Here is a 24451-nt window from a genome sequence, read left to right as displayed (position 1 = left end):
TTGGTCTGTACCCAAAGGACTTAAAAACAGCATACTACAGGGGCACATCCACATCAATGTTTATAGCAGCACAATTCACAATAGCTAAACTGTGGAGCCAACCTACATGCCCTTCGGTAGATGAATGGATAAAAAAAAATGTGGCATATATACCCAATGGAATATTACTCAGCAATAAAAGAGAATAAAATCATGACATTTGCAGGTAAATGGATGGCATTGGAGAAGATAATGCTAGGTGAAGTTAGCCAATCCCCCCCCCAAAAAAAAACAAATGCTAAATGTTTTCTCTGATATAAGGAGGCTGATTCATAGTGGGATAGGGAGGGAAGCATGGGAGGAATAGACGCACTCTAGATAGGGCAGGGGGTGGGAGGAGAAGGGAGGGGGCAGGGGGTTAGCAAGGATGGTGGAATGTGATGGAGATCATTATCCAAAGTACATGTATGAAGACATGAAAAAAATAAAACTACGACCTTGGGGTGTGTCAGTACGTCGTCCACCAATTGGAATAAGTGTACCACTCCGGTGGAGGATGTTGATGGTAGGGAAGGTGAGGGTGGACATGGGGGTTGTATGGAAATCTCTGTATTTCCACTTAGTTTTGCTGTGACCTGCTCTAAAATGTGAAGTTTGTTTTTAAAAACCAATCATGTAGTATATTTACAAAGAATGATACTATGAAATCACAAGGGTAAACAGGTCTCAGAACGTTAGAATCATTAATCATGAACTAATAATTATGACCCAAGTTCAAAAAATAGACATTAGAGTGGAGATGGGAAAGATGCAGTAGACCTGGTGCCTTCAGTAAATATGTGCTGAGAACATACAATGAATGCCCCAGGTCCTGGAGACACAGGGGCAGACCAAACAATGTCTTTGCTCCCAGGGACCTTATGTTCCAGGCAAAGAGAGAGCCCGAGTCCAAAACCACTATTCAATGCCATGGCAGCTATTATTGCATGGCACAAGGAGAAAGCAGCATGAGGACTCTCCAGCTGCTGGGCTGAGAGAGGAGTTGCTCCCATACCCACAGGGCATTTGGGGAAGGCCTATGGGGCCAAGTGCCACTTGAGCCTGAGTCATGAAGATACCGAAAGGAAGGGCATCCCAGGCAGAGCCAGGAAAGGCCCTGAAAACTTCACCTCAAGGACAACTGTGAGCAAGTGGCAGAGAGATGGGGAATAGGTACCTTAGGCACCGAGATGTGTTAGTCAACTTTCCATTACTGTGACAAAATACCTGAGACAATTCATTAAAAAGAAGAAAGTTTCATTTTTGTTTGCAGTCTAAGGTCACTTGGTCTTGATCCTTTGGGCCTGTGGAGAGGAGAAACATCACAGTGGAGAATGTATGGTGGAGCAAATCCTCTCACCTCATGGCACCCAGGAAGCAGAAGAAAGGAAGGGAAGGGCTGGGGTCTATATATCTCCTTGAAGGGCACACCCCCAATGTCCTACTTCCTCCAAGTAGAACTTACCTCCTGAAGTTTCCACCATCTCCCAGCAGGGCTATCAGCTGGGGACCAAGCCTTCAACACATGAGCAAAAAGGGGAAATTTAAGAAGTTAACCATAGCTGGGTGCCATGGCACACGCAATAATCCCAGCAATTCGGGAGGCTGAGGCAGAAGGATCATGAGTTCAAAGCCAGCCTCAGCAAAAGTGAGGCCCTAAGCAATTCAATGAGACCCTGTTTCTAAATAAAATACAAAATAGGGCTGGTGATGTGGCTCAGTGGTCAAGTGCCCCTGAGTTCAATCCCCAGTACCCAAAAAACTAAAAATAAAAATTAAGAAGTTAACCATAACACCAGCTCATTGGGTAGAGTCAATGTCTCAAGGACACAAAGCCTGTATTAGATCATCACCTGCTGAAATTAACAGTCTTTCCCAAAGCTCAGAGGCTTAATAAGCAGATGTGTATATCTGGCTTACTTCACATCTTATTTTCAGTCTTATTAGCTCTTTTGAGTGACGTTCCTCCAAAGTGGGTCTCAGGAATCTGGGCCCTTTTATCAGGGGTCCCCACTATCTTGGAGGTTTTTTTGTTTTGTTTTGTTTTCAGTCCAGTTTCCTGGACAGATAGTAAAGCCAGAGTCCAGGCTTAAGTTCCAGGACCGAAACGAGTCACATGACCCCACCTAGCTGCACAGGAGCTGGGAGATATTCTTCCTGCTGCACCGAGAGGAAAAGCAATCAGCCACCCTCACTCAGCCACCTTTATGTAATGAGGTGGCCCCCATGTGACAGAGTGGAAGAGAAGAGGAAACGGAGGCTGGGTACCAAGGTGCAGACTCTTCAGGCCTCCAGTCAGGGAACGGGCTGCTCAGTACTCTTTATCTCCTGGGCCTGGCTATAGGGAGGAAGTCCATAAATAGTTCAAACTCTCCAGGTTGTAAGGGACAACGGGAAGGATATTGGAAGCCCTTACATAAAGTCTTCAGCTTCCTCATCTAATGAATTAAAGAAAACTGACTTCCTCTCTTACTCCAGCTAGCCTAGCTCACTCCACATTCTTCCTACACTCCGATGGAGGACACACATCCTTCCCAACGGTCGATCACACACAAGGCCACAAAGCAAACCTCAGCAGACACTAAAGAGCTGATAGCACATCATAGTCCCTCTCCCTAATGAATTTTAATTAGTAATGCTAACAATGTCAACAAAGGCAACTCTATACATTGGCAAATGTACCACTCTTAAGTAACTTGTGTACAAAAGAACAACTCGTATTGAAAGAAAAAATAAATGAATTTTAAAAAATAATATTGGAAATTTGAAAATATTATGAATGGAGTAAAAATGAAAGGTAGATATCTCCACTCCTGGGAAACAGCTAACACAGTATTTTGAGAGGAACCTCGTAGTCCCGCCTGCTTATGTAAATAAGGAGGACGGTTATAAAGAAAAAGAAAGATGAAGATCAATATGTTCAGCATCCAATTCAAGGAATTAGAGAAATAAAATAGAATAACCTAGAAGACCATCAAAAAGTTCTTACTGGTAACAAGAACAGAAATCGTTTATTCTGTTCAGTAGAACAATTAAATAAACAATTCAATAGAATAATATAGTAAACAATATGTTTTAGTCAGGTTTTTCACTGCTGTGACTAAAGGGCCCAACCAGAACAATTATAGAGGAGGAAAAGTTCATTTGAGGGCTCACGGTTTCAGAGGTCTTAGTCCATAGAAGGCAGCTCCATTTCTCAGGGCTCCAGGTGAGGCAGAACATGGTGGAGGAAGAGTGTGGCAGAGGAAAGCAGCTCACAGGGTGATTAGAAAGCAGAGAGAGAGAGAGACTCCACTTGCCAGATACAAATATGCACCCCATAGCCAGGCCTCCACTGAACCACTTCCTCCAGCCACACCCCACCTGCCCCCAGTTACCACTCAGTTAATTTCATCAGGGATTAATTCACTGATAGGTTAAGACTAAAACCCAATCATTTCTCCTCCAAACCTTCTTGCATTATCTCATATGTGAGCTTCTGGGGGACACCTCACACCCAAACCATAAAATAAATAAACCATAAACTTGTTCTTTGAAAATATTAGTTATAAAATAGGTAAAGTTCCTGACAAGTTTGATACAGAAAAAAAAATAAAGAGAAGGCATAAATAATATAAGGAATGAAGGAGAGGATATAACAGAGGCAGTGGAATATTTCTAAAAAACAGTATATGACAAAATTTTAATGAAAAAAATTGCATAAAATGAACAATCTCCTAAAAAATATAATTTACCAAGATTAAGAAGAAAATTGTAAAAACCTGAATGGACCAACATTATGGGTTGAATTGTCCCCCTCTCCCTCCCCCCAAAAGACAGGTTGAAATCCTAACCTCCAGCACCTCAGCATGTGGCTGTATCTGGAAATGGAGTCTTTGGGGTGTAATTAATGACATTAAACGAGGTTGTGCTGTAGTAGGGTGTGCCCCAGCTTCAACACCACTGGTGCCCTCCCAAGAAGACACAGTGAAGATGCAGGGATGGGGTGATGTACAGACAAGCCACAAAATGTCAAGTCGCCATCGATTCCTAAGAGTCGAAGGTGGGAAGAGGATCTTCCTAGCAGCCTCCAGGAGGAAGCAACCCTGTGGACACCATGGTGTCACGCTTCTGGCCTCCAAGGTGGTGAGGGAATGTATTTCTGTTAAAATCGAGCTGCCAGCTGGCCGGACTTGGTTCCATGCTGCTAGGAAATTAAAAGGACCAATAAGCGTTGGGGTGAGTGAAGTGAGCACTTCAGTCTGTATGGGTGTGCATGGGTGTGTGCATGCACGTGCGTGTGCCTGCAATCAGAGCAGCACGTGGTCACACAAAGAGCAAGCAGATGCACGGTCTGAGTGCTTTAGTGACCTCACCGCGCTCCGAAGCAGGACAGTCAGCACCTGCGTGCTTTTCACAGACATCTTTTCTTTCCCAGGTGCGTAAAGGTGATGGAAAATTAATTCTCTACCCCAATGAGAACATCTTCCAAGTTCTCTTTCCTGATGGGACAGGACAGATACAGTATCCACTGGAGCAGAGACATGCTCATATGGACACATGCTGGCACCTACCATGTCTGATTCGGGGCTGGGGTAGGGTTTGAGGACGGTGTCCTCCGCAGGGGGTCCCAAGGGACTGCTTGTGCCTTAACCAACGCCCAGCTATCCATCAGGAAGGCTCGCTCTGCTCATCTCCTGCACTGATGGTGAAGAGTTCACATACATCATTCTGGAAGACAATCTAGAGGCTAGCATCCGGGCCCTCGTCAATAACTCTGGCCACGCCACCTTCAATGATGAAAATGGATTTATCTGGTAAGCTTGAGTCCTGGGTCCCCAGTACCCTGCCCGCAGGGTAGTAGTACCGTGGAAGTTTGATCTCAGTCTGCACCGCCCTCCTACCTCCCTGTCTCTAAACTCCTGTGTGCTGGGAACAGGACAAAGGGTAACACGGGGGATGAATACAATAGGTCCTGCCCTCAGAGAAGGAGCAAGGTCCTTGTGGCACCACAGCCTCCTGGCAAGGGGTGGGGGTAATGTTAAAAGCAATCACAGACTTAGTTTCATCTCCTAAACGCCTCCTAAGAGTTGAGCCCTCTATGAATTACCTCTGATGACTCAGGGGTGCCGGGGCGGAGGGGCGGGGGGGGGGGGCGGGGGGGGCCCAGGAGCTGCTGAGAGCTTTGGAGATATTGTGTTGCATACAGAATCCACAGTGAAAAGGGCAACTTCTAAATATTTCATTAGAATCAAACTTAGTTCTTGAAGTTCCCAGTTCTGGTGATGGTTGCATCTGGCAGTGTGCAGCTGGGCCTCTCCTCCCTAACAGCATGCATTTGGAGGACCAGAAGAGAACTTGGAGAAATCTAGCAACTACTTTTATTATATTAATGAAGAAACTTAGTGCTGGGGCCATAGCTCCATGGCAGAGCACGTGCCTAGCATGTGTGAGGTACTGGTTTTGATCCTTAGCACTGCATAAAAATAAATAAATAAAATAATTGTTTAACAAATAAAAAAGAAACTTGGGTTCAGAAAATGATAAGTCACTTGTCCCATGTCATACATAAAACTATAGGCAAGAAGTTTTATGGCATTTTGACTCAACCTTTAAAGAGCATTTTTAAAAGTCATCAAATTAGGTATAAAAGAGAGATCACATCTCCATCTCTGAACCTCAAAGCCCATCAAAACCCAAGGGGACAGATGATATTCAGAGCTGGGTCAGGACAGGTCCCCTCCCCAAGATTCTGGTTCTGTGGGTCTGGAGTGGGACCTGGAAGTCTGCACTCTCTAAGTGCTTCCGGGTGATTCTGGGGCTTAGACGAGTATGGTTGCCAAGGTCTTAACTCCGTGGGGGGACAGCAGCAGCCAGTGCTTTAAAGTCCCTCTTTCTCCAGAGCAGCCTTGTTCCGAAGTCTCAGGCCCTGGCCTCATAGCCAGTCCACCACCCAGCCATCCCTAACTCCTCATCTCCCATCTCTCTCCTTGGGACCTGCTTCCTGTTTGCTCTTTGAAGATCTTCAAAAACCAGGCTAACCCGCACTCAGGTGCTGCCAAGAGCTGGAGAAATCCCAGCAGCTTCCCCTTCTGACTCTGTGCTCCTCCTCAAAGGAGAAAATAGGGCAGCTAAGAACTGGGAGGCTTCCTGGCATTCAAAGCTAACTGGTCAGAGTAGGAATGGGCTTCGCACTCACTGGCAAATGGCGCTTGCAGTTTCTAGGCCATGGGGCCACAGGCCAGGATCCAGCACACCCCGCAAGCCCTTGACTCTTGCCTGGTTCCTCTGCCTGCTCGCCGGCAGCTCCTGCCTCTCCCTTCTTTCTCCTGGCTGCCCTACACGAGGAGAAGCCCCTCGGTGTTGTTCCTGGTACTGCTCTTGCCCTTTCTCAGCAGGCCTCCAGATGAGAGACAGACTCTGTATTCCCCACACACTCATCACCCCAAACAGTCACACCACAGGGCCAGACCCTCTTCCCAAATGGGTCCCTCCACCCTCTAAGCTGGTTTCTTTCCTAGGGACATCTGCACCACAGAAAAATGTGGCCCATAGCGAGTCGGTCCAGTCCCTGAGAGAATTCTTCAGCAGGACTGTGTCCCATGGTCACAAGGAGATTTTGAGCAAGATCTTCTGACTCATTTGGGAACACAAAGCTGCTGGCCCAGGACCCCAACCCCGGCCTCCAGGAACTTCTGTACATCTCTGTAGCCTTTACACTGGAAGGAAACTTCTTGTGGTGCCTCGGACACAGGGCAGGATCTAGAGCTGAGCTGTTTGAGGACTGAGTACTTCTTGAGTCATTTTTTGATTTCCATTTCCTCAGGGAGGGTAGAAGAAATGAGCTGTGATTTGCCAAGTGTGTGGAAACTAAAACCCAGCCCCATCCCCAACGTGGCCCCCAGTCTCAGACTAGGCTTCCCCCAGGCTTCAGGGTTCCCAAACAGCAAAGGGACAGACCCACCTAAACTCAGAGTCCATGTGGGCATAGTCTGCCTTCTCCACGGTACGGGGCCTCCACTTCAGGAGCATCCAAATTCTGACCACCTCTGGCTGTTCTAGATCTGTCTCTGGAAGTCTTAGCCTAAAGTCGCTAACCCTAGAGCTTTGGGGAGCCACTTAAAAGATTAAAGGGCACTGGGCACGGTAGGTAGAGCACACCTGTAATTCCAGCAGCTTGGGAGGCTGAGGCAGGAGGATTCCCAAGTGCAAAGCCAGCCTCAGCAAATTAGTGAGGCCCTAAGCAACTCAGCCAGACCCTGTCTCTAAATAAAAAAACATAAAGAGGGCTGGAGATTTGGCTCTGTGGTTAAGTACCCCTGGATTCAATCCCTGGTCCTAAAAATAAAACAAACAAAAAAAAATCTACCTTCTCCTAACTTGGGTCTTGGCATCACTTTCCCACTTCCTTCCATTCGTCGGAGATATTGCAGCCCCAATGGCACTGATTCCAGGGACAGCCCTGGTGAGGTTCGAAAAGCAAAAGGCAGAACAAGAAAAATACTGGAAGAGGAGGGAGGTTAGGCTGAAAGGCCAAGAAAGGATGGTTTGAAGGTTAGGCAGTCCCTAGAGAGTAGAGATGGGTGAGGGGGAACCCACCCATCCTCCAACCCAACATCCACTCATTTGACACCTATCCACGTATGTGCTTGCATAGGGCTGGGCAGTGAGAATTCAGCAGGGTCCCCACCCTTCAGGAGGTTACATTTACTATTTGTGGCAGTTTGGTCCATAAAGTCACTAAGTACTGAATTAGCCAACAGACCCTATCGTTCCTTGGGACGATATGTGCTTATACACACGTCACATGGTCAAGGACAGGCAGAGCTGCAGAAAATTTGAGTTGCTGAATGTGCACATTCTCAGCTAAAGTGTGTGGGTGGGTGGGGGTCACCCTGCCTCCTCATCTCAGTTTTCACCCAGAAATGACCAGAGGGCACAGAAAGTGGGAGCAGGGCAGCACGATCCAGGAACTTCCAGCTCCAGGGCCAGTTGGCCAGGGTGTGGCTCAGCTCGGACCCTAGTCAGTGGAGTGGCCTCAGACAAATCACTTGACGTTTCCCAGCCTTGTTTTCTTTTAGTAAACTAAAGAAAACAGAATTTTGCAGGATGGGTTGTTTTTAGGATCTACGATATCATGTTCTGTGAGGCGGGTGTGTTCAGTAGAACCCCCTTCTCTGCAGTTTCGCTTTCTGCAGTTGCAGTCAACCATGGGGGAGAAGAGGGTGAGTATAGTATAATATGATATTTTGAGAGAGAGAGAGAGAGAGAGAGAGAGATCGATCACATTCACATAACTTATTTCAATAAGTTGTCTTAATTGTACTATTATTAGTTTTTGTTGTTAATCTCTTACTATACCTAATTTATAAATTAAAAATTTATCCTCAGTAAATATGTATAGGAAAAAAATGTGCACAAGGCTCAGGAGCCACCTGCATTTCCAGGCGTCCCCCCGGGTCTCAGCATGTGTCCCCTGTAGATATGTGGGTGTCTACTTGTGTACAGCAGTCTTCCTGAGGGGCTATGGGTCCAGTATTTCCTAAATCAGTGACTTTACAGAACATAACTACCATGAACAGTGAGAATGGAAGCTATGCAGGAAACTGACAAGGGTGGGCCTGGAGAGTCCTGGAGAGAACTGGAGGGGCTGGTCCAGCTGAGACTTAGTGAGCAGTGCCAGCTGTCTCGTGTAAGGTGGGAGAGCTTCCTGGAGAGAAGAGTGTGGAAGGAGATAAAGGGTGCAGGGGGCCCTGGAAGAAATGTCGGTCACCATTGTCCAAAGGCAGGGAGCAAGAGCCACCAAACAAGGCTAAGCAGAGGGTATGCAGGGGCTGATGGCAGCTCCTGCTCTTGGGTCTTTATTTGTTGGAACCTCTCCTGCCCGTCAAGACCCTGTGGGCATTTCTGTGGCCCAGGAAGAAAGGGAAAAGGCAGGAGAGAGAGGAAGAGAAGGGCCGAGCCCCGCTCTCGCACAGGGGGGCCGTTCCCCAGTCTGCAGGGCTTGGCTGCAGCTCCTGATGCACCTTCTCCTCTAGGTCAAGCCTGAGCAGCAGCCTGGGCTACTACTTCCCCAAGGGCAAAAACCAGAAGGCCTGGAACTGGTGGAATCTGCAGGTCCACGTCCACATGCCCCCTTTCCAGCCCATCTCCTTGAAAATCAACAGCTACATCCAGGTACACATAAGAAGCCAGGACAAGATCATCTTCAGCTTCCTCCACCAACAGAAGCAGTTTCGTTTAAACCTGGGCACCAAGTTCAAGGTAAGTTCTCCACTGCCCCCACCCTCTGTTGGGTGGTTTTTCTACCTGCACACAGGCTGCAGCTGGCTTGGCCTGCCCGTGCCGTGGGCCTCAGGGCCACCTCTGTGTCACACTAACCCATAGAAAGACACGGCCACCCTCACTCACCTGGTGCTTACCCATATGCACACGCTTCTCTGATAATTTTCCAGCACCATGAGTGTGAGAATGGCGGAAACCGACTTCCCAAGAACTCACTGTGAAAAAAGATGTCAGTAGGCATCACCTCACTCGATGCTCTCAGCAGCCCAGTCAGATGGCAGGGCCAGAGACAGGGGGGGTCTGTTCTCTCCTCCCCCAACACACTCGCCCCAAAACAAATGGTCACCTGAAAGTCTGTTGCGCCCTCGCAGGCCAGGCAGGAAAGCAGCGGTGGTTTACTCTCTCCCAGAGCTGCTGGATGAGTGACATTATTGACTATCAGTTTATTGTCTATCAGTTCTAGGGGCTAAAAGTGGAACATGGGGATGTCAGTGGGGTCACCAACATCCAAAGGCTTTGATGGAGGATGCTCTTGTGTTTCTCTAGCTGCTGGGGACTCCTGGTGTTCACTTGTGGCTGCATCCTCTGACTCCATCCTCACCCGCCATCCCCTCTGTGTGTCTGTGTGAAAAGATCTCTTCTCCTTTCTCTTATGTGGACAGCAGTCATTGCAATTAGGGCCCATCCTAAATCCAGGAAAATCCCATCCCAAGATCCTTAATTATTCAGGATATAATAGTAAAATACGGTATTTCTAAACAAGGCTACATTCACAGGTGTGGGAGCAAGGGATTAGGTCTTGGGCAGATCTTTTGGGATGATGTAATTAAGCCCCCCATAAATGGTGAGTCTAGTCCCCTGGATTTCTGACTGTAGAAGATGAGCTCTTGAGACCCTTTCTGAGGACTAGAGGCATCGAGGGGAATAAGGGGGTCCTTAGTACCTCCAGTGAGATCTTAACAAGACCCTTTTTTGCTCCAGCTCCCCTTCCCCATTCCACATGGAGGGCTCTATTCAAAGATCCCGCCGGGGAGGCACATAGGCCTCCAGAAGTCCAATCACCAGGGAGATAGAGACAGACATGTCTCCTGGAGGTGAAGCAGATGGAAAAGCAGCCCAACAGCAGACTGTAGCAAAATTAAACTGCCCAAATATATTTGAGAGGAGAGGAGGGAACACGGTAGGTTTAGGGTGACCAGTCACCCATTTGCCAGGACCAAGGAGTTTCCCAGGACATTAGACTTTGAGTGCTAAAACTGGGAAAGTTCCAAACAGGCCTGGCCAGCTGGTCACCCCGGTTCCCTTCCTGGCAGAGCTTGCCATTTTGCAGGCTAAGTAATGATGTCACAACATCCTTGCCTTCCCTGGATTTTCCTGAGCAGCCTCCCCTGGAAAGAAGAGGCCAGCGCTGCTGTCCTGGGTCACCCACGCACATCCATTGCACACATCCATTGCACAGCCGCTGCAAGCTGAAGAGGAGCCACCTAGGGCTGGAGAGGGCATGAAGGCCTTAGAATGGTGGTGGGTTTTCCTGAGGGAAGAGAGCCATGAAAAGAGGACTAACCAGAAAGGGTGGAGACTGGGAGACCCAGGGAGCTGGGGTACCCTTGGGGAGCTGCCCCAGTGGTGGGGTGCAGAAGAAGCAAGTCAGCACAAATGTAACTTGTTAGAGCAAAAGGAAGGAGACAGAGCTGGGGCCCAGGTTGGGCAGCCAGGGGGCCCTAAGAAGAACTTGTCCTTCTACACCCACCTCTCTACTTCCTGGGTGATGTTAGCTTCTTGTCTGAGCCCACCACCTTCTGAAGAGACGCAGGTTGTTATATGGCTTAAGTAAGACACTTTGCATGAAAACATTTCATCAGCCTCACAGAAGTAGAACATATTGGTGTTATTCTCCCTCCGGGAGTCTCTTTATCAGCTTTCGACAAGCCACAAACCAAGGCAGAAATGGACATTGAAGTGTCCTCGCTGGGGCAAGGCCTCATTCCAACAAAACCCGGATACACTCCCAGTGAGCCTGTGGTGGAGTCGGGCTCACTGGCAGACACTGGCCCTGGAGAGTGCAGCCTTTGGAAGGCAGGCCAGTCCAGGGCACAAGAGCTGGTTTCTCTCTGGTTTGGGGTCAGGCTGACATGTGGCTACCACCCACATCACCATGGTCCAAGTGGCCATAGGCACAGGCCAAGTGAGTGTGTTTGGTGAACACCAGAAAGGCCATGGGTGGCAGTACTGGGGAGATAGATCAGCCCCGAGGGTGGAGAGGTTCCAAGGGGGTGGCAGGACTGCAGAGGCACTAATGTCACCTGGCCTTCTGTGAATCCCACAGTTCATAAACTCAGAGGTGCTGCAAGACCTGAAGGAGAAAACAATCCTGGAGGTAGATCCTGGCACAACAGCTCGGAAGGTCCAGATCCTTCTGGGAAAAATGATTAGGATCCTGAACTTGCTGACCGTGTCTGATTTGAAAAACTTCACAGAGGCCTCCAAGATGTGTCTCATGGCTTTAGGAACCAAGAAGAGATCTCGATTCTGTTTGTAGGGCAGTCACCAAATTCTCCCAGGCCTTATACATCGTCCACTGAATGTCTTGGGAAGGGAGGATCCTCAAGAGCTTCAGGAAAGTCCCCAGATCTATCTATTATGTCTTTGAGAGTTGGTTTGTAATTTGGGACCTGTTACAGTTCCTTGGTAAGAGAAAAAAAAAAAAAAAACAAGAATGAAAGCAAGCTTTGAGGGACTGACAGTATGTGGCTGGGCACAGAGAAGATCTCCTAGTCAAAACCTGACAGCTTTGGGAGCACACTGTCATGTCAGTAAGCAATACACATCCACACCCGCTCTGCATGCTCCTACCAGTCACTGCCATCCAGAAATTCTTTTGCAGTTCATTACCTGCCTTGACTCAGGATAGTCTGTCCAGCTCTGCCCCTTATTGGCTGTGTGCCCTGGGTCAAGTAACTTTATGCCTCAGTTTCCACATCTGTAAAATGGACCTAGAAACAGTATCTACCACTAGAGTGGGGAGTAGTGAAGAACTTATTGCATGTAGCAACCCTAGAATAGGGTCTGGCCATTAGAAACCTGTCAGTAAGTGTCTCTAATTACTGTCACCCGGCCCCTCCCTTTATACCTGGGCAGTTCCAGGGAGGTATCTGTCCAGTGTGCATCTCTTAGTAAGGTTGGGGGGTCTGCATTTCCCTTGGCCTACAGGGACAGCCCCACCCAGCTTTCTTGGGTCTTCCTGGTCATGAAACTCACCACCATGAACCAAGCGTGCAGCACGAAGGAGGTGGGTCCCTGGTGCTGAGCACTACACTTTTGCAAGTTCCATCCCACGTGGCTTGTGACAAAGAGTGTTTTCTTGATGACACTGGTGTTCACAGAGGTTAAATGACTTACCCAGGATCACACACGAGTAAGTGACAGTGAAGACTGGCATTCTGATCTACCTAGCTACAAAGTGACATCACTCTGGTGATAGCACTTTTTTTAATGGACTACCCATTCCAGGCACATCAATAACTCCAGGCCACTCCAGACACTACTACCCTTATTCTACTTTGTGGCAGGGTCTCTTCCTCTCCCTCAGGGAGCTTGGAGGCCAATCCCAGCCTCCCAGCTGCCTCAGCACAAAGCAGGTACCCACCTCCAGGAGTCCAGCCACTCCTCCTGACTTAGGAGAATCTGGGTATTACCATGGAACACAGTGCCCTGGTCCTCAGCTGAAAGAGTGAAGGATAGAGGTGGCTCAGCTCCTGGTCCCCATGCTTTTGCACTGAGCCTGGAGGCTCTGACCTCCTCACACACACACCCTTGACCACCCACCCCATCACAGGAGAGGAAACCCACATGGAAAACCAAGCCAGCCTGCACCTGGTTCCCCAAACTAGGAGTCAACTTGGTACTCAAAAGGACCCACATGTCAACTCCAATACCTAGGACCCTTTTGGTCACTTAATAGTCCATCAACTCAGTAGCTAAAACAAAAAAGGGAAATGTGAACCTGGTAGAACAGTGATCCAAATAGAAGATGCAATGGGTCTCAGGATGGATTGGAGCCCAGGAGGCCTGCAGGGAACAGGAGAGCATACCATCTTTCGATACCCGACTCATCCAACAGACACCTCAGTTCACACACGTTTGTCTGTCGATTATTCTCAAAAGTCCCTAGTGGTCTTGGGCACCCTTTTTCCACTCCAGTGTGGTAAGGGATATGGGATTATATCTTGTAACCACAGCTCCAGATGAGGCCTACGCATGGGTCATGTCTAGAAAAGGTGAACTTGAGCTAGGAGCAACCCCAACCCACCTCAGGGTACCTTTTATACATCCCTGGGATACTCAACTCCCAGGATGGCCTTAACTCTAGCCTCAACCAAGTCAGTATAGGAAAACCCTATTCCCAGTACAGTCTGACAATTAGCCACTCCCTACTGTGAAGAGTGATACCCAAGTACCATAGTCATGGACTTCCGAGTCAGCTTTTTCACAACTGTGACCAAAAGAACTGACAAGAAAAATTAGAAGAGGAAAATTTTACTTTGAGGCTCAGTTTCAGAGGACTCAGTCCATAGAGAGCCAACTGCATTCCTCAGCGCCTGATGAGGCAGAACATCATGGTGGAAGTGTGTGGTGGAGGAGAGCAGCTCAGAACATGATGATCACAGAGAGCTCTGTCCAACAAGGACAAGCTATAAACCCCAAAAGCATGTCCCCAGGCACCCACCTCGTCCAACCACACCCTATCTGCCTATAGACACCAGTTAATCCTTATCAGGGGATTAACACACGGATTAGGTTATGGCTCTCATAACCCTTTCTTGCACTGTCACACAAGGTGAGCAGCTCTGCTCCACCACATGTTCGTTCCATGATGTTCTTTCACCTCGCCACTAGTACAAAGAACAGGTCCAAGGTGACCATAAATTAAGACTCTGAACATGAGCCAAAATAAGTTTGTCTTCATAAGTTGGTGTGTTGTCACAGTCATGGAAAGCTGACTGATGCACTTATCACCTATCAAAGACTAAAGGTCCTGAGTGGGCCTCAGAACATTGTTCCAAGCCCCCAGCCATCTCAGTCTCAGCCCCAGTGCAACATCACCACCCCACCCTCCTCTGCCCCCTCACCACACATGGAGATCCCATGATATCTGCCAAGAGTGGAAGGCACATGGGGTTGGGGCCAACAGGGCGTGCCAGGAGTTCCAGGGAGAGGCAATGGCATGTGCAGAGACACCAAGAGCCAGAAAGGCAAGGGTATGGCACTGGAGGTATTTAGGACAAGTTTTTTTTGTTGTTGTTGTTGTTGTTTTCCCTGTCCTGACCCTGTTCCTCCTTTTGGGGTGGGTTTCTCCCTTGAGAGAATTAATAGGCAGCAGTCACCTGCCTCCAACCCAGAAAGCAAAAAGGTTCAGGATCCAGATGGAAACCACACCAGTAATCAGAACAGGGAAAACATAATGTGCATTATTACCCAGTTAATAAGAGAAAATTCACAAGAAATAAAAGAGCAGCAAACAGCACCGTTCCCTCTTCCCCTCTCCCCTTCTTTTTCTTCTGCTTTTCTGGCACAGAAAAGACCCTCTGTTCTCTGCTTCTGTACTCAGAGGAGGCATAGAAAACCAGACTGACAGAAAGATCCACACACCACAGGGAGTTAACTTGGCCAACATGAAAGCAGAGGCAGCAATGCCCAGTCCAAGCCCTGCCACAGCAGTGGGAAGAAAAAAAAGAAAGAAATCCAACTCTTTTACTCAAAAAAACAAAAAACAAAACAACAACAAAAAACCAACAATGCTGTGCTCACTCTGGTTCTCCAGCCTCTGGTCTGCCTTACGAGGGACAACAGCATCCTTTTTCATCCTTCCAAGGTAGTCCTTTCCTGCTCAAGTTAGACAGTGACGTCTTCTGTTGCTTCTCATCCTGATTCAGGAGGGGAAGCAGACAGGGTCGGCTGAGCCTGTGCACCAGGCAGAGTTCAAGGCTTTCTATTCCAGGAGCAAGGGGGATGGGAGCCATCTCTCACACTGGGGACTGGGATCTTGTAGTAAGAATGTTACAATATTCCAAGCCAGAAATACTGAAAATGAGAGTTGGCCTAGGGCAACTGCTCTGAAACCACAGAAGGAAGGAGGGAAAGAGCTATGGGGGTGGGGGGGTGGGGGGGTGGAGAACAGGCAGGACTTGGCAGGAATGGGCTGGGTGGGGAATGTTGAGTGACTTGGGCACTAGCTCCTTCAATAGATGCTTATTAGGTACCTATCGCAGGCACTGGTCTAGGTGCTGGGTATCCATGGAGCTTCTAAACGGGGTCGGTGGCAGAAGGGCCAGCAAAAAAACAAAACAAAAACCCCCTCAAGCAAATTGAGTTGTGTGTCAGGTATGAGGGCAACCAGGCCAGGTGAGGGAGCAGTAGATGCTGGGGTTTGAAGAATGCCATCACATGGAGCAGGGTGTTGCAACCCCTGCACTATTAACATTGTGGGCTGGATAATTCTTCCTGTTGGGAGCTGTTCTGGTATCGTGAGATGGTTAGCAGCTCTGGTCTCTAACCACAAGAAGCCAGAAATAACCACTCCCCCACCATCAAGACAAAATGAATGTCTTCAGACATTGCCACATGTCCCCTGGTGCTGAAACTACTACAACAGACCATTTGAGGGTTTTTTTCTTTTTTCCCTCCTTTTTAATGGCCCAACACATATCTACTTTGGCTAAAGTTCCATGTATTTGAAAAAAATATTTATCCTGCAGTTTTAAGGTATTTTGAATTTACTAAAGAGGAAACTCAGTAATATCCAGGTATGGTTCATTGTATAAGGTAACTGGTCTCTTGAAGAAAATGAAAAGAACAAGGTCTTTAACAAAAAGTCAATGTCATGAAAACAAGCAAGCAAAAAACAAATTAGAAAGGACTAGAGAGTGAAAACCAAATAAAAATGTGTAAACCTGGACTTTTAAAAATGCCATAAGAGATTTGGGTGGTGGGGGGGGGCGGTAACTGGGAAAACTGAAATCTAGATACTCAATTTTTTCGCTTATTTATTTTTTGCAGCACTGGGGATTGAACCCAGGGCATTATTCACATTAGGAAAGTACTCTACCACTGAGCTACATCCCCAGCCCCTGAATTTTTTTTTTAGATGTGAAAATGCTATTGTGATTATGTAAAAGAATATTCTTGTTTGGAGGTAGATACTGAAATATTTAGGAACAAACTGTTAATGAAGACTAAAACTCACTTTCAAATAGTTCAGCAATAGACAGTGTGTGTGTGTCTGTAACACTGACAAAGCTTACTTTAATTCATTAAAATGTGTTCAGGAGCCCAATTGAGTAAGAAAAATTATTTTAAAACACGCATAGAAAAAACCTGGAAGCTGCATTCCAAACACCTAACAATGGTTAGAGGGACTAGAGAGTGAAAACCAAATAAGGTTTTTTTTCTGAGGGCTCATTTATGAGACTTGCATGTTTTACAATAAAATTCAAACATTCGTGAGCATATATGTATCATTGCAAAATGTGTTTTTAAAAACACACTCATTATTTAAAAAAAAAAAACACATTTAGTCTAAAAGGAAAAACGGACATTTAACAAATGACTATTTAACAGGATGCCATTGTCCCACGTTCAGTAGCAGCTTCCTTTCTCCGGGGGTTCATGCCCAAGAACACAATATAGACAAGTTAGCTAAAGAACCACACGACAAAGAGCCCCAGAGAGGAAGCAATAAAGTCCCTCTTTTCTGAAAAGGATCTCTCATTATCTTCAGTTCCTTTACTACAGCTTCTTTTTAAGGGTTTAAGTCAACGAGTCAACCTCTTCGGTCTTTCTTATAAGATAGTCACAGAAGAGAACTTAAAGATATGGGGTTGTTAAGCCAGAGAAAAAACACAAACCTGTTTTTATTGTTATCATAACACTACTGAATTTCAATACAATTATCTCTGCTGGCTGTGCTCAGGAAATTGGCACTTTGCAAACAAACAAAAAAATTTTTTTGCTAGTTTGAATCCACAGTGACCCCCAAGGCATGGAACCAGCCCATGGCGCTACTGAGAGGTAATGGAACCTTTAATAGGTGGGAATTAATGAGAGGTCTTCTGGTCACCGGGGTGAGCCCTTGAAGGGGACAGGGGGGCCCCAGCCCTTTCCTCCTCTTTTTGCTTCTCAACCATGAGGTGAGCATCTTTGTGATCCCTCCATGACATGCTGCCTCACCACAAGGCCAAAAGCAATGGAGACAACTGATCATGGGCTGAGATCCCCAAAACCGTGAGCCAAAATAACCCTTTTCTCTTCATAAGTGCTTTATCTCAGATAACTGTAATGCAAAGCTGACTAGCACATCTTTTAACGAAGGAAGTATTAAGATGCTTCAAAAATGTCCTTTCAAAATGATTTATCTTGTCAAAGAAATTCATATACTACAAATAAAACTGGAGAAGTCTGAGTTAAAATGGGTAAAGTGTATTGATGCCAATATCCTGGCTCTAATACTTTGCTACGGTTTGCAAAATGTTGGGAGGAATTGGATAAAAGGTACACAAATTGCTATTATTTCTTACAACTGTTTATGAATCTGTAAGTATCTCAAAATTTTTTAAAAGATCCACATATATACCAAACACACAAGCACAAAAGTAGGAAGCAAAAATCTTTATTTTTTTAAAAAATTCATTTATTAAAAACAGCAATTTCTAGCCAAATAATATAAAGCATTTTAAATTAATTATTTGAAAGTATGTACACTCTTTGTATAAGTAAACACTTGAAACTGTACAGATTTAAACAAATATTCATTTAGCAAACAAGTTGGATCACTATCACCTACTTAGCACTTTGTAAGGTGTTTGAGTGTTCAGAAACAAAAGATCAGAACACAAGAAAAAGTGCCATTAAATATTTTTATCCCAAAGAACAAATCTGCTCTGTACATCAAACTACATCAGTCACAGTACTGTACAATAATCATGCCCTCATTTCTTTGGAAAGGCTATTTAAAAACCAAATGTACATATAATACACTAGCTGGATATTTTACAGTTTCATTAAACATGTATTTAAAAGAATAAGTGGAAGTAAATGCAATCTTCCTAATTCATTCATTTCACGGCAAAGAAAGAATATGGACCCTTTTTCCTTCTACCTTCCCAAAACATAAAGAGTGGTAAGTTCTATCGAGCAATTTCTACCTCTGACAGGGCTGAAAACAGATGACCTGTTACAAACGACAGACATCAGTTTAGGCAGACCACCCGCACACTGTGCAAGAGCCTGCCTTAAGCGCACAAGGAGCACTGCTACAGCCGCACTACCTGCACCACAAGGCCGCTGGCCCCATTCCAGAATCCTCGGCAGTGTCCCACCTCCAGAGTTTAAATGACTCAGAATTCTTTTTGAACCCCACAACAGGTTACATTTACTATAACAGCAGAGAGAAAACCAATCCAACTCCAAATTCAAAAAGGAATTTATAGAAACATTTACAGATGTGCACAATTTTTGATCCCTGATATGGTATGGTGGTGCTAAAGTGTGGGCAGTGTTTGTATCCTTGTGTGTGTTGATAACATGTCCCGCTGCAGCAGGGCTAGAGATCCTCAAGGCTGGTGCACAGCATAGCACAGGTGGCTGAAAACACACAAGTGTTCACATTTCAAAGAATGGCTGGAATCGAAGGTGGCGTGCAGAAGGCTGTAACCCTAAGCTTCACTCCTAATACAGGGTACTCATCCCATGCACCAGTTTCCCTTCTCATTTTTATGTGCCAGATTTAAGATACCTCACTGGTAATTCCTGCTCCCTCATACTCACTGAGGCTCTGGGAAGACCCATATTAAAGATCCCAAACCTATCTACACCAGGAGGTTGCAGCTACCTGCTTTTGAACACTCTGCACCTAAGCAGTTCAAGGAGTAGAGATGGCAGGCCTTACCCAAGATCCTTGATCTTTAACCACCTTACATCAAAAGAAGAATGATAAGACCCTGAATTCCCAAGAAAGCAAGATGCGTTCTCAGAAGCAACCAATATACTCCCAACTAAACTTCAAAATGACAGGAGAAATATTACATTAAATAGAGTATAGAAATAAGATTTCTGGAAGTAAAAAAATAGTCACTGTGGAATGCTGGGCGGTTAAAAGTGTTGCAGTGTTTCACGTATTAGCAAACCTTACCCTTAGCAGCTTTCTGGATAGCTGGATATCTGTAAAGTTCTTTGCACTACTTATTGTAACCTATTTTTATTGCACAACTTTTGTGAAGAAACATTTCACTGTGAGCCCTCCATGGCTACGTCTTAAAAACTTACATTTCTTGTTACCATAAATAAGGCAGCTATCACTGCTCACCAATTAATCTTTGGCATTTTGATGTTTTTAAAAGGGAAACACCAAACTCTAAATACTTTATGTTTCCTTCTGTAGTCAGCACTGAGCAGCACGCATTGAGGTTCTTGGGGACATTTCATGTAGGATCCTCAGTGTCCTGGCAGGCTGCAAGACTTCTCATCCCGTTCCCACCAGACAGACCGCTGACACGAACAGCCCAACCAGCCTGCTATTTAGAAACCGAAAGCAGGAGGTTCAGCTGAAAAGCAAGGTGAAGGGCTGTTAGTTCTGCTGTGGGACCACCCTTGAGAGAAGTCCTCTAGAGCCTCAAAAACAAAATGAGGGGAAAAGTCCAAGATTTTTATAGCTACTGGGCCCTGAGCTTCTGGAGGAAGTGTGGGGAGCTACCACCATCATGAGATCCAGGCCCCTGAGTCACTTAAAACTCCAGGGACAATGATGGCAAAACAGAACACCAACACTAACAAATGACAGAAATGGATCTGTGTCACCAATGGCACCTTTTCCTCTACCCTCCGGCTTTCTCCTCCTATTCAACTCCTTAAAAGTTCCCATTCTCCCCAGTCTCTACTCACTTCCACCAGCTCTCCCAGCTTTACCTCTCTATTCAACATTCTCGTTCTTACTATATACTAAATTTCCAAATTACACTAAACTTAAGACCATAAATAAATATTCTCCCAAGCACTAGGCCACTCCTAATACATAACAGGTACTCGGTAAAAAAACTGCTGGCTGAATTGAATAAATGAATGATAACTAACCCAAACTGGACTCTATATTCAGTTTTTTATAAATTTAGGAAGAGAAGAAAAAACAAATACTTCAAGCATCTATTCTTATCTCTCAAATAACTTTTATTTTTATCTGAAAATTTCACATTATGAATATTCTGAACAAAATGATTCAGTACATTAAATGCCAGTATTTGAGTCCTCCACAAGAAGGTCATTTGTCTTAAACAGCAATTTTCACCACTGGAAATGACTAAAATGCAACTGAAAACTCTAAAATCATCCCCAAAAGTTAGAGTAATTCAAAGTTTGAATTCTTGTTCATGAGAATAAAACACTGTGCAGTTTTTAAAATTAAAACTAAAAACATGTTTGCTCAAATATATTACCTACTGTAGTGAAAAAAACAAGGGGCATAAAACTACTAACGGTTTTCAGTCTGTGCTTTACCTGTTCCATGGAAGGACAAGCAATGATCTGGATGTCTTCAGGACTGAACTCTTCCTTTAACAGAGCATGAAACTTCTGGAAGACTTGCTGAATGTTATTCTTAGAAGAGGAGATTACATCAGATAAGTCAGAAAACATGCACATCTTACACATGAAGTACTATGAAAGCTAAATCGTCATAATGTTTGCCAAAATGAATGGAAGAAATCTTTCATAAGATTGCCACTTAATATTTAAGATCGCACTTAATATTTCACATGTCAGCACAACCTGATGAAGACTTATCAGTTAACATTTCCTAGAAAAACTAAACTCTAGCAAGCCCTGTCCCCCCAGAGAATAAGAGTCGTCAGCTATTTCTTACATAAAAGATAAAGTTCTAAGACATACAAAATGTACTTTAAAAATCAACCAACGCCTGGGTTAAGATGTAAGCTCAACAAAGAACTATAAGTTATGAAATTTTCTCTGACATTTATCCCTCGATGGCTGCCGCACACCATTTATTTCCACCACTCATTAGAAAAACAGGGTTCCTGGAATATTGCCTTCTCCAGTGCTGGGCCACAAGCAAAATATGAGGGTCTGACTTTTTTATTTATTTAATTACACTTTCAAAATTAACATTAAAAGTCAGCCTCAGCAACTCAGAAAGACTCTATCTCAAAATAAAAAAAATAAAATGGGTTGGGGATATGGCTTAGTGGCTAAGTACCACTGGGTCCAATCCCTAGTACCACAAAAAAAAGACAAACAAACAAAACATACAAAGTTAACATTAAAAATAGAAGACAAAGTGAAAGTTGGGGGAAAAAAAGACATAATCAGAAGCTGGCTCTGAATGTCTTTCAAGAATCACAGCAATTATTAATCAACTTCACTAGAATAGTATATCAACAGTTTTAAACATCTACAGGAAAAGAAAAAGAACACTAGAAGTCTAGCCAACTTTCAGATAAATTATAGTACTACTCACCCTAACAGGTTTAAACAAGATGAACTCAGTGTCTTTATTGGACAGGTATAACGACATACTTCTCAACGTCAAAGGCAGCTTTGCTTTTATTGTCTTATAGGCAGTCACCACAAGGTCACTGACCTTTGCTGTAAAGCAATTAACCTGGTTAGGGTCACAAATTCAGAAAGGAAGAAAGAGAAAAATAGCAAAAGTCTCATTTCCCCAAAGAATGTGTCTCATTTTCCTTGTTTGTTTATCAAGTTTAACAATTAGCTCTACAAACATTAAGTATCTGCTATATACAAAACTCTAATCTCAACAACTAAGGCAGTAAAGAACTCTCCCAGCATGCTTTAAGACATTGGTAGGGGCTGTAACATATGCGTTTGGAATTTAGATGAGAGATAAGTGAGTTTGTTTTTTAAAGAAGTCATTCTTAGATACTTGTGAGAAACCATACTAAATGAGCTTATCTATCTACAGAACTGACTCACAGTCAGAGGTGCTGTCTAACAGTCTCACTCAGGACACTGAGAAGATATCCACACATATCTAAGGAAAACTAAATATCCATTTGTTGTATTCTTATACCACATTATCAGACAGCAAATAGAATTCTATAAGTTTTTAACTAAAATAACTATTTAACCTGAAAGAGCTACCTGGAAAGGAAGAGTAGTCATCTGTGAAGAAACTACCTAGATAGCTACAGAGGAAAAGATGGTTCCACACATATTCAACATCACTCAAAATTAAAGAAATGCAAATAAAAGCAGTGAGATATTTACAATTGACAATGATGTGGGGAAAGAGGTAGTTGGCCCTCCATATCTGCAAGTTCCACATTCATGGATTCAACCAACGATAGATCAAAAGTATTCAGAAAAAAACTGCATATGTACAGATATTTTTCATTATTCCCTAAACATAGTATAACAACGACTTATATAGCATTCATGTTGTATTAGGCACTATAAGTAATTTAGAGATGACTTAAAGTATACAGAAGGACAGTCACGGGGTTTTTGCAAATAACCCATTTTATGTGACAGACTTAAACATCTTGGATTCTGTGGTGGGAGTCCTGGAACCAATCCCCAATCAATATGGAAGGACATCTGTATCTTCATCAGTTGCTGATGAGTGTCCAATCTCTCTGGAGGGACACTAGGCAATTTCTAGCAAAACTGAAAATACACATACTCTTTCACTGATTTTCACTGCTAAAAATTTATACTATTTACATACTCACAAAATAAAAAGATGTGTGTATAGGGATATTTGTCAAATAATATATAGAAAAAACTGAAAATAATCAAATATCAATTAATAAATTTCTAAAGCGATCATGCTATACTGATGTGTTCCATGTGTCCATTAAATACAGTGGACACAGAAGGATATGCTGGTACAGGAAGGGCTATAAGACACACAGTAAGTGAAAAAGTGAGAGGTATAGTACAATCTCATTTGGGTAACATTTTCTAAGTCCATATGTGCTAGTATACACAATGCTGGGAAAGAAACTACCTTTGAGAACAGCACTAGTATGCAAGTGGAAAAGAGAGTTATTTTTTATTTTATACACCTTGAAAATTTTTAGACCATCCGAAAACACTTTTTTTAAATTGAGGAGGGTTGTGTTAAGACAAGGTAAGAAAGTGCATTGGCTCTTAAGAAGAAAGAGTCCAGAATTGTTTATTTTTTCATTAAGCAAATGAAAGCTCTTCAAGACATTTCCTTCGTGGGTTCTGGCTCTGTGTGTTAACAAACACACTTCAGAGATCACTAAATGAGTTTTCAGAGCCCTTGATAAACATAAAGTAGCTGTATAGACTAGTGAATATAGTATCCTTTAATTGTCTAGAATCAATTAACAAAACAGCATTCTCTCCTATGAGTTCCTTCATTACGACTTGATCCAAGAATCTGACAGTCTACATAAACCATTCACCCTGGGTTTCTGGGGCAGAAGAGATTGCTCCTGGACTGTTCTTGATGCTCCCGCCCCAACAGGCCCATAAATCTCTTTTGACACTGAAGTGTGGATGTCATGCATTACAGATCATGAAAATCGAACTCCACCCTCCACTGTGGCTAAATGGGCAGAAGATACACAAGACAAACTGAACTGTCATCTCTATATACACTAAGATCTCCTCACTAAGAAAGAAACCAAATGAGTTATGTGACAAAACAGCAAACCCATTTCAATCTGTCCTTTTCCTTTTATCGGGGAAACTGCTGCTTACTGATAATTCTAGTAATGCTTAAGGGTCCAATACATCTAACACTAAATTCTATTAGAATTCTGCTTGAGAAAATGACAACCACTATTTTGAGAGAAAGGATCTTTCCAAAAGGGAAAGAATAATATGTTAATTATACACCAAATCCCTGGGCTTAGTGTACTAAATATGTCTGTGCCTATTTGCTGTTTTTATCTATTTTAAGAAAGATTTAAACAACCAACAATAAAAAAAAAAAAAAAATCCCCCCCCCAAAAAAAAGAAAGATTTATTACATCCAAGAGGTTTCATTTACATAAACATTCAAAATACAAATCAACTCCTATTTCTAAATAAGCCCTATAACTGGCTGAAACCTTAAGCCAAAGGCTCCAATTCATCCAGAGACCATGAGAATGACTCCAAGAGTTGCCTTGAG

At 44.3% G+C, this 24451-nt stretch overlaps 2 protein-coding genes across 2 annotated transcripts in view; one reads left to right on the top strand and one right to left on the bottom strand.

Moving 5' to 3' along the window:
* Positions 1–11821, top strand: part of Erich6b (glutamate rich 6B) — a 42993-nt gene extending 31172 nt beyond the window's left edge. The window contains exons 9-12 of the mRNA XM_076872216.1: positions 4436–4521; positions 4662–4814; positions 9036–9261; positions 11609–11821. Coding sequence (XP_076728331.1) covers positions 4436–4521; positions 4662–4814; positions 9036–9261; positions 11609–11821 — 678 coding nt within the window. The remainder of the gene's footprint in view (positions 1–4435; positions 4522–4661; positions 4815–9035; positions 9262–11608) is intronic.
* Positions 11822–17997: 6176 nt separating this feature from the next.
* Positions 17998–24451, bottom strand: part of Cog3 (component of oligomeric golgi complex 3) — a 52801-nt gene continuing 46347 nt past the window's right edge. Inside the window, exons 21-23 of the mRNA XM_076872376.1 lie at positions 21803–21930; positions 20827–20925; positions 17998–19880 (exon numbers count right to left, since the gene is read on the bottom strand). Of these exons, the coding sequence (XP_076728491.1) occupies positions 19851–19880; positions 20827–20925; positions 21803–21930 (257 nt within the window). The 3' untranslated portion in view covers positions 17998–19850. The remainder of the gene's footprint in view (positions 19881–20826; positions 20926–21802; positions 21931–24451) is intronic.

Source organism: Callospermophilus lateralis, chromosome 12 (assembly GCF_048772815.1).
Source record: "Callospermophilus lateralis isolate mCalLat2 chromosome 12, mCalLat2.hap1, whole genome shotgun sequence".
Lineage (NCBI taxonomy): Eukaryota > Metazoa > Chordata > Mammalia > Rodentia > Sciuridae > Callospermophilus > Callospermophilus lateralis.
This window is presented reverse-complemented; position numbering and strand designations above follow the sequence as displayed.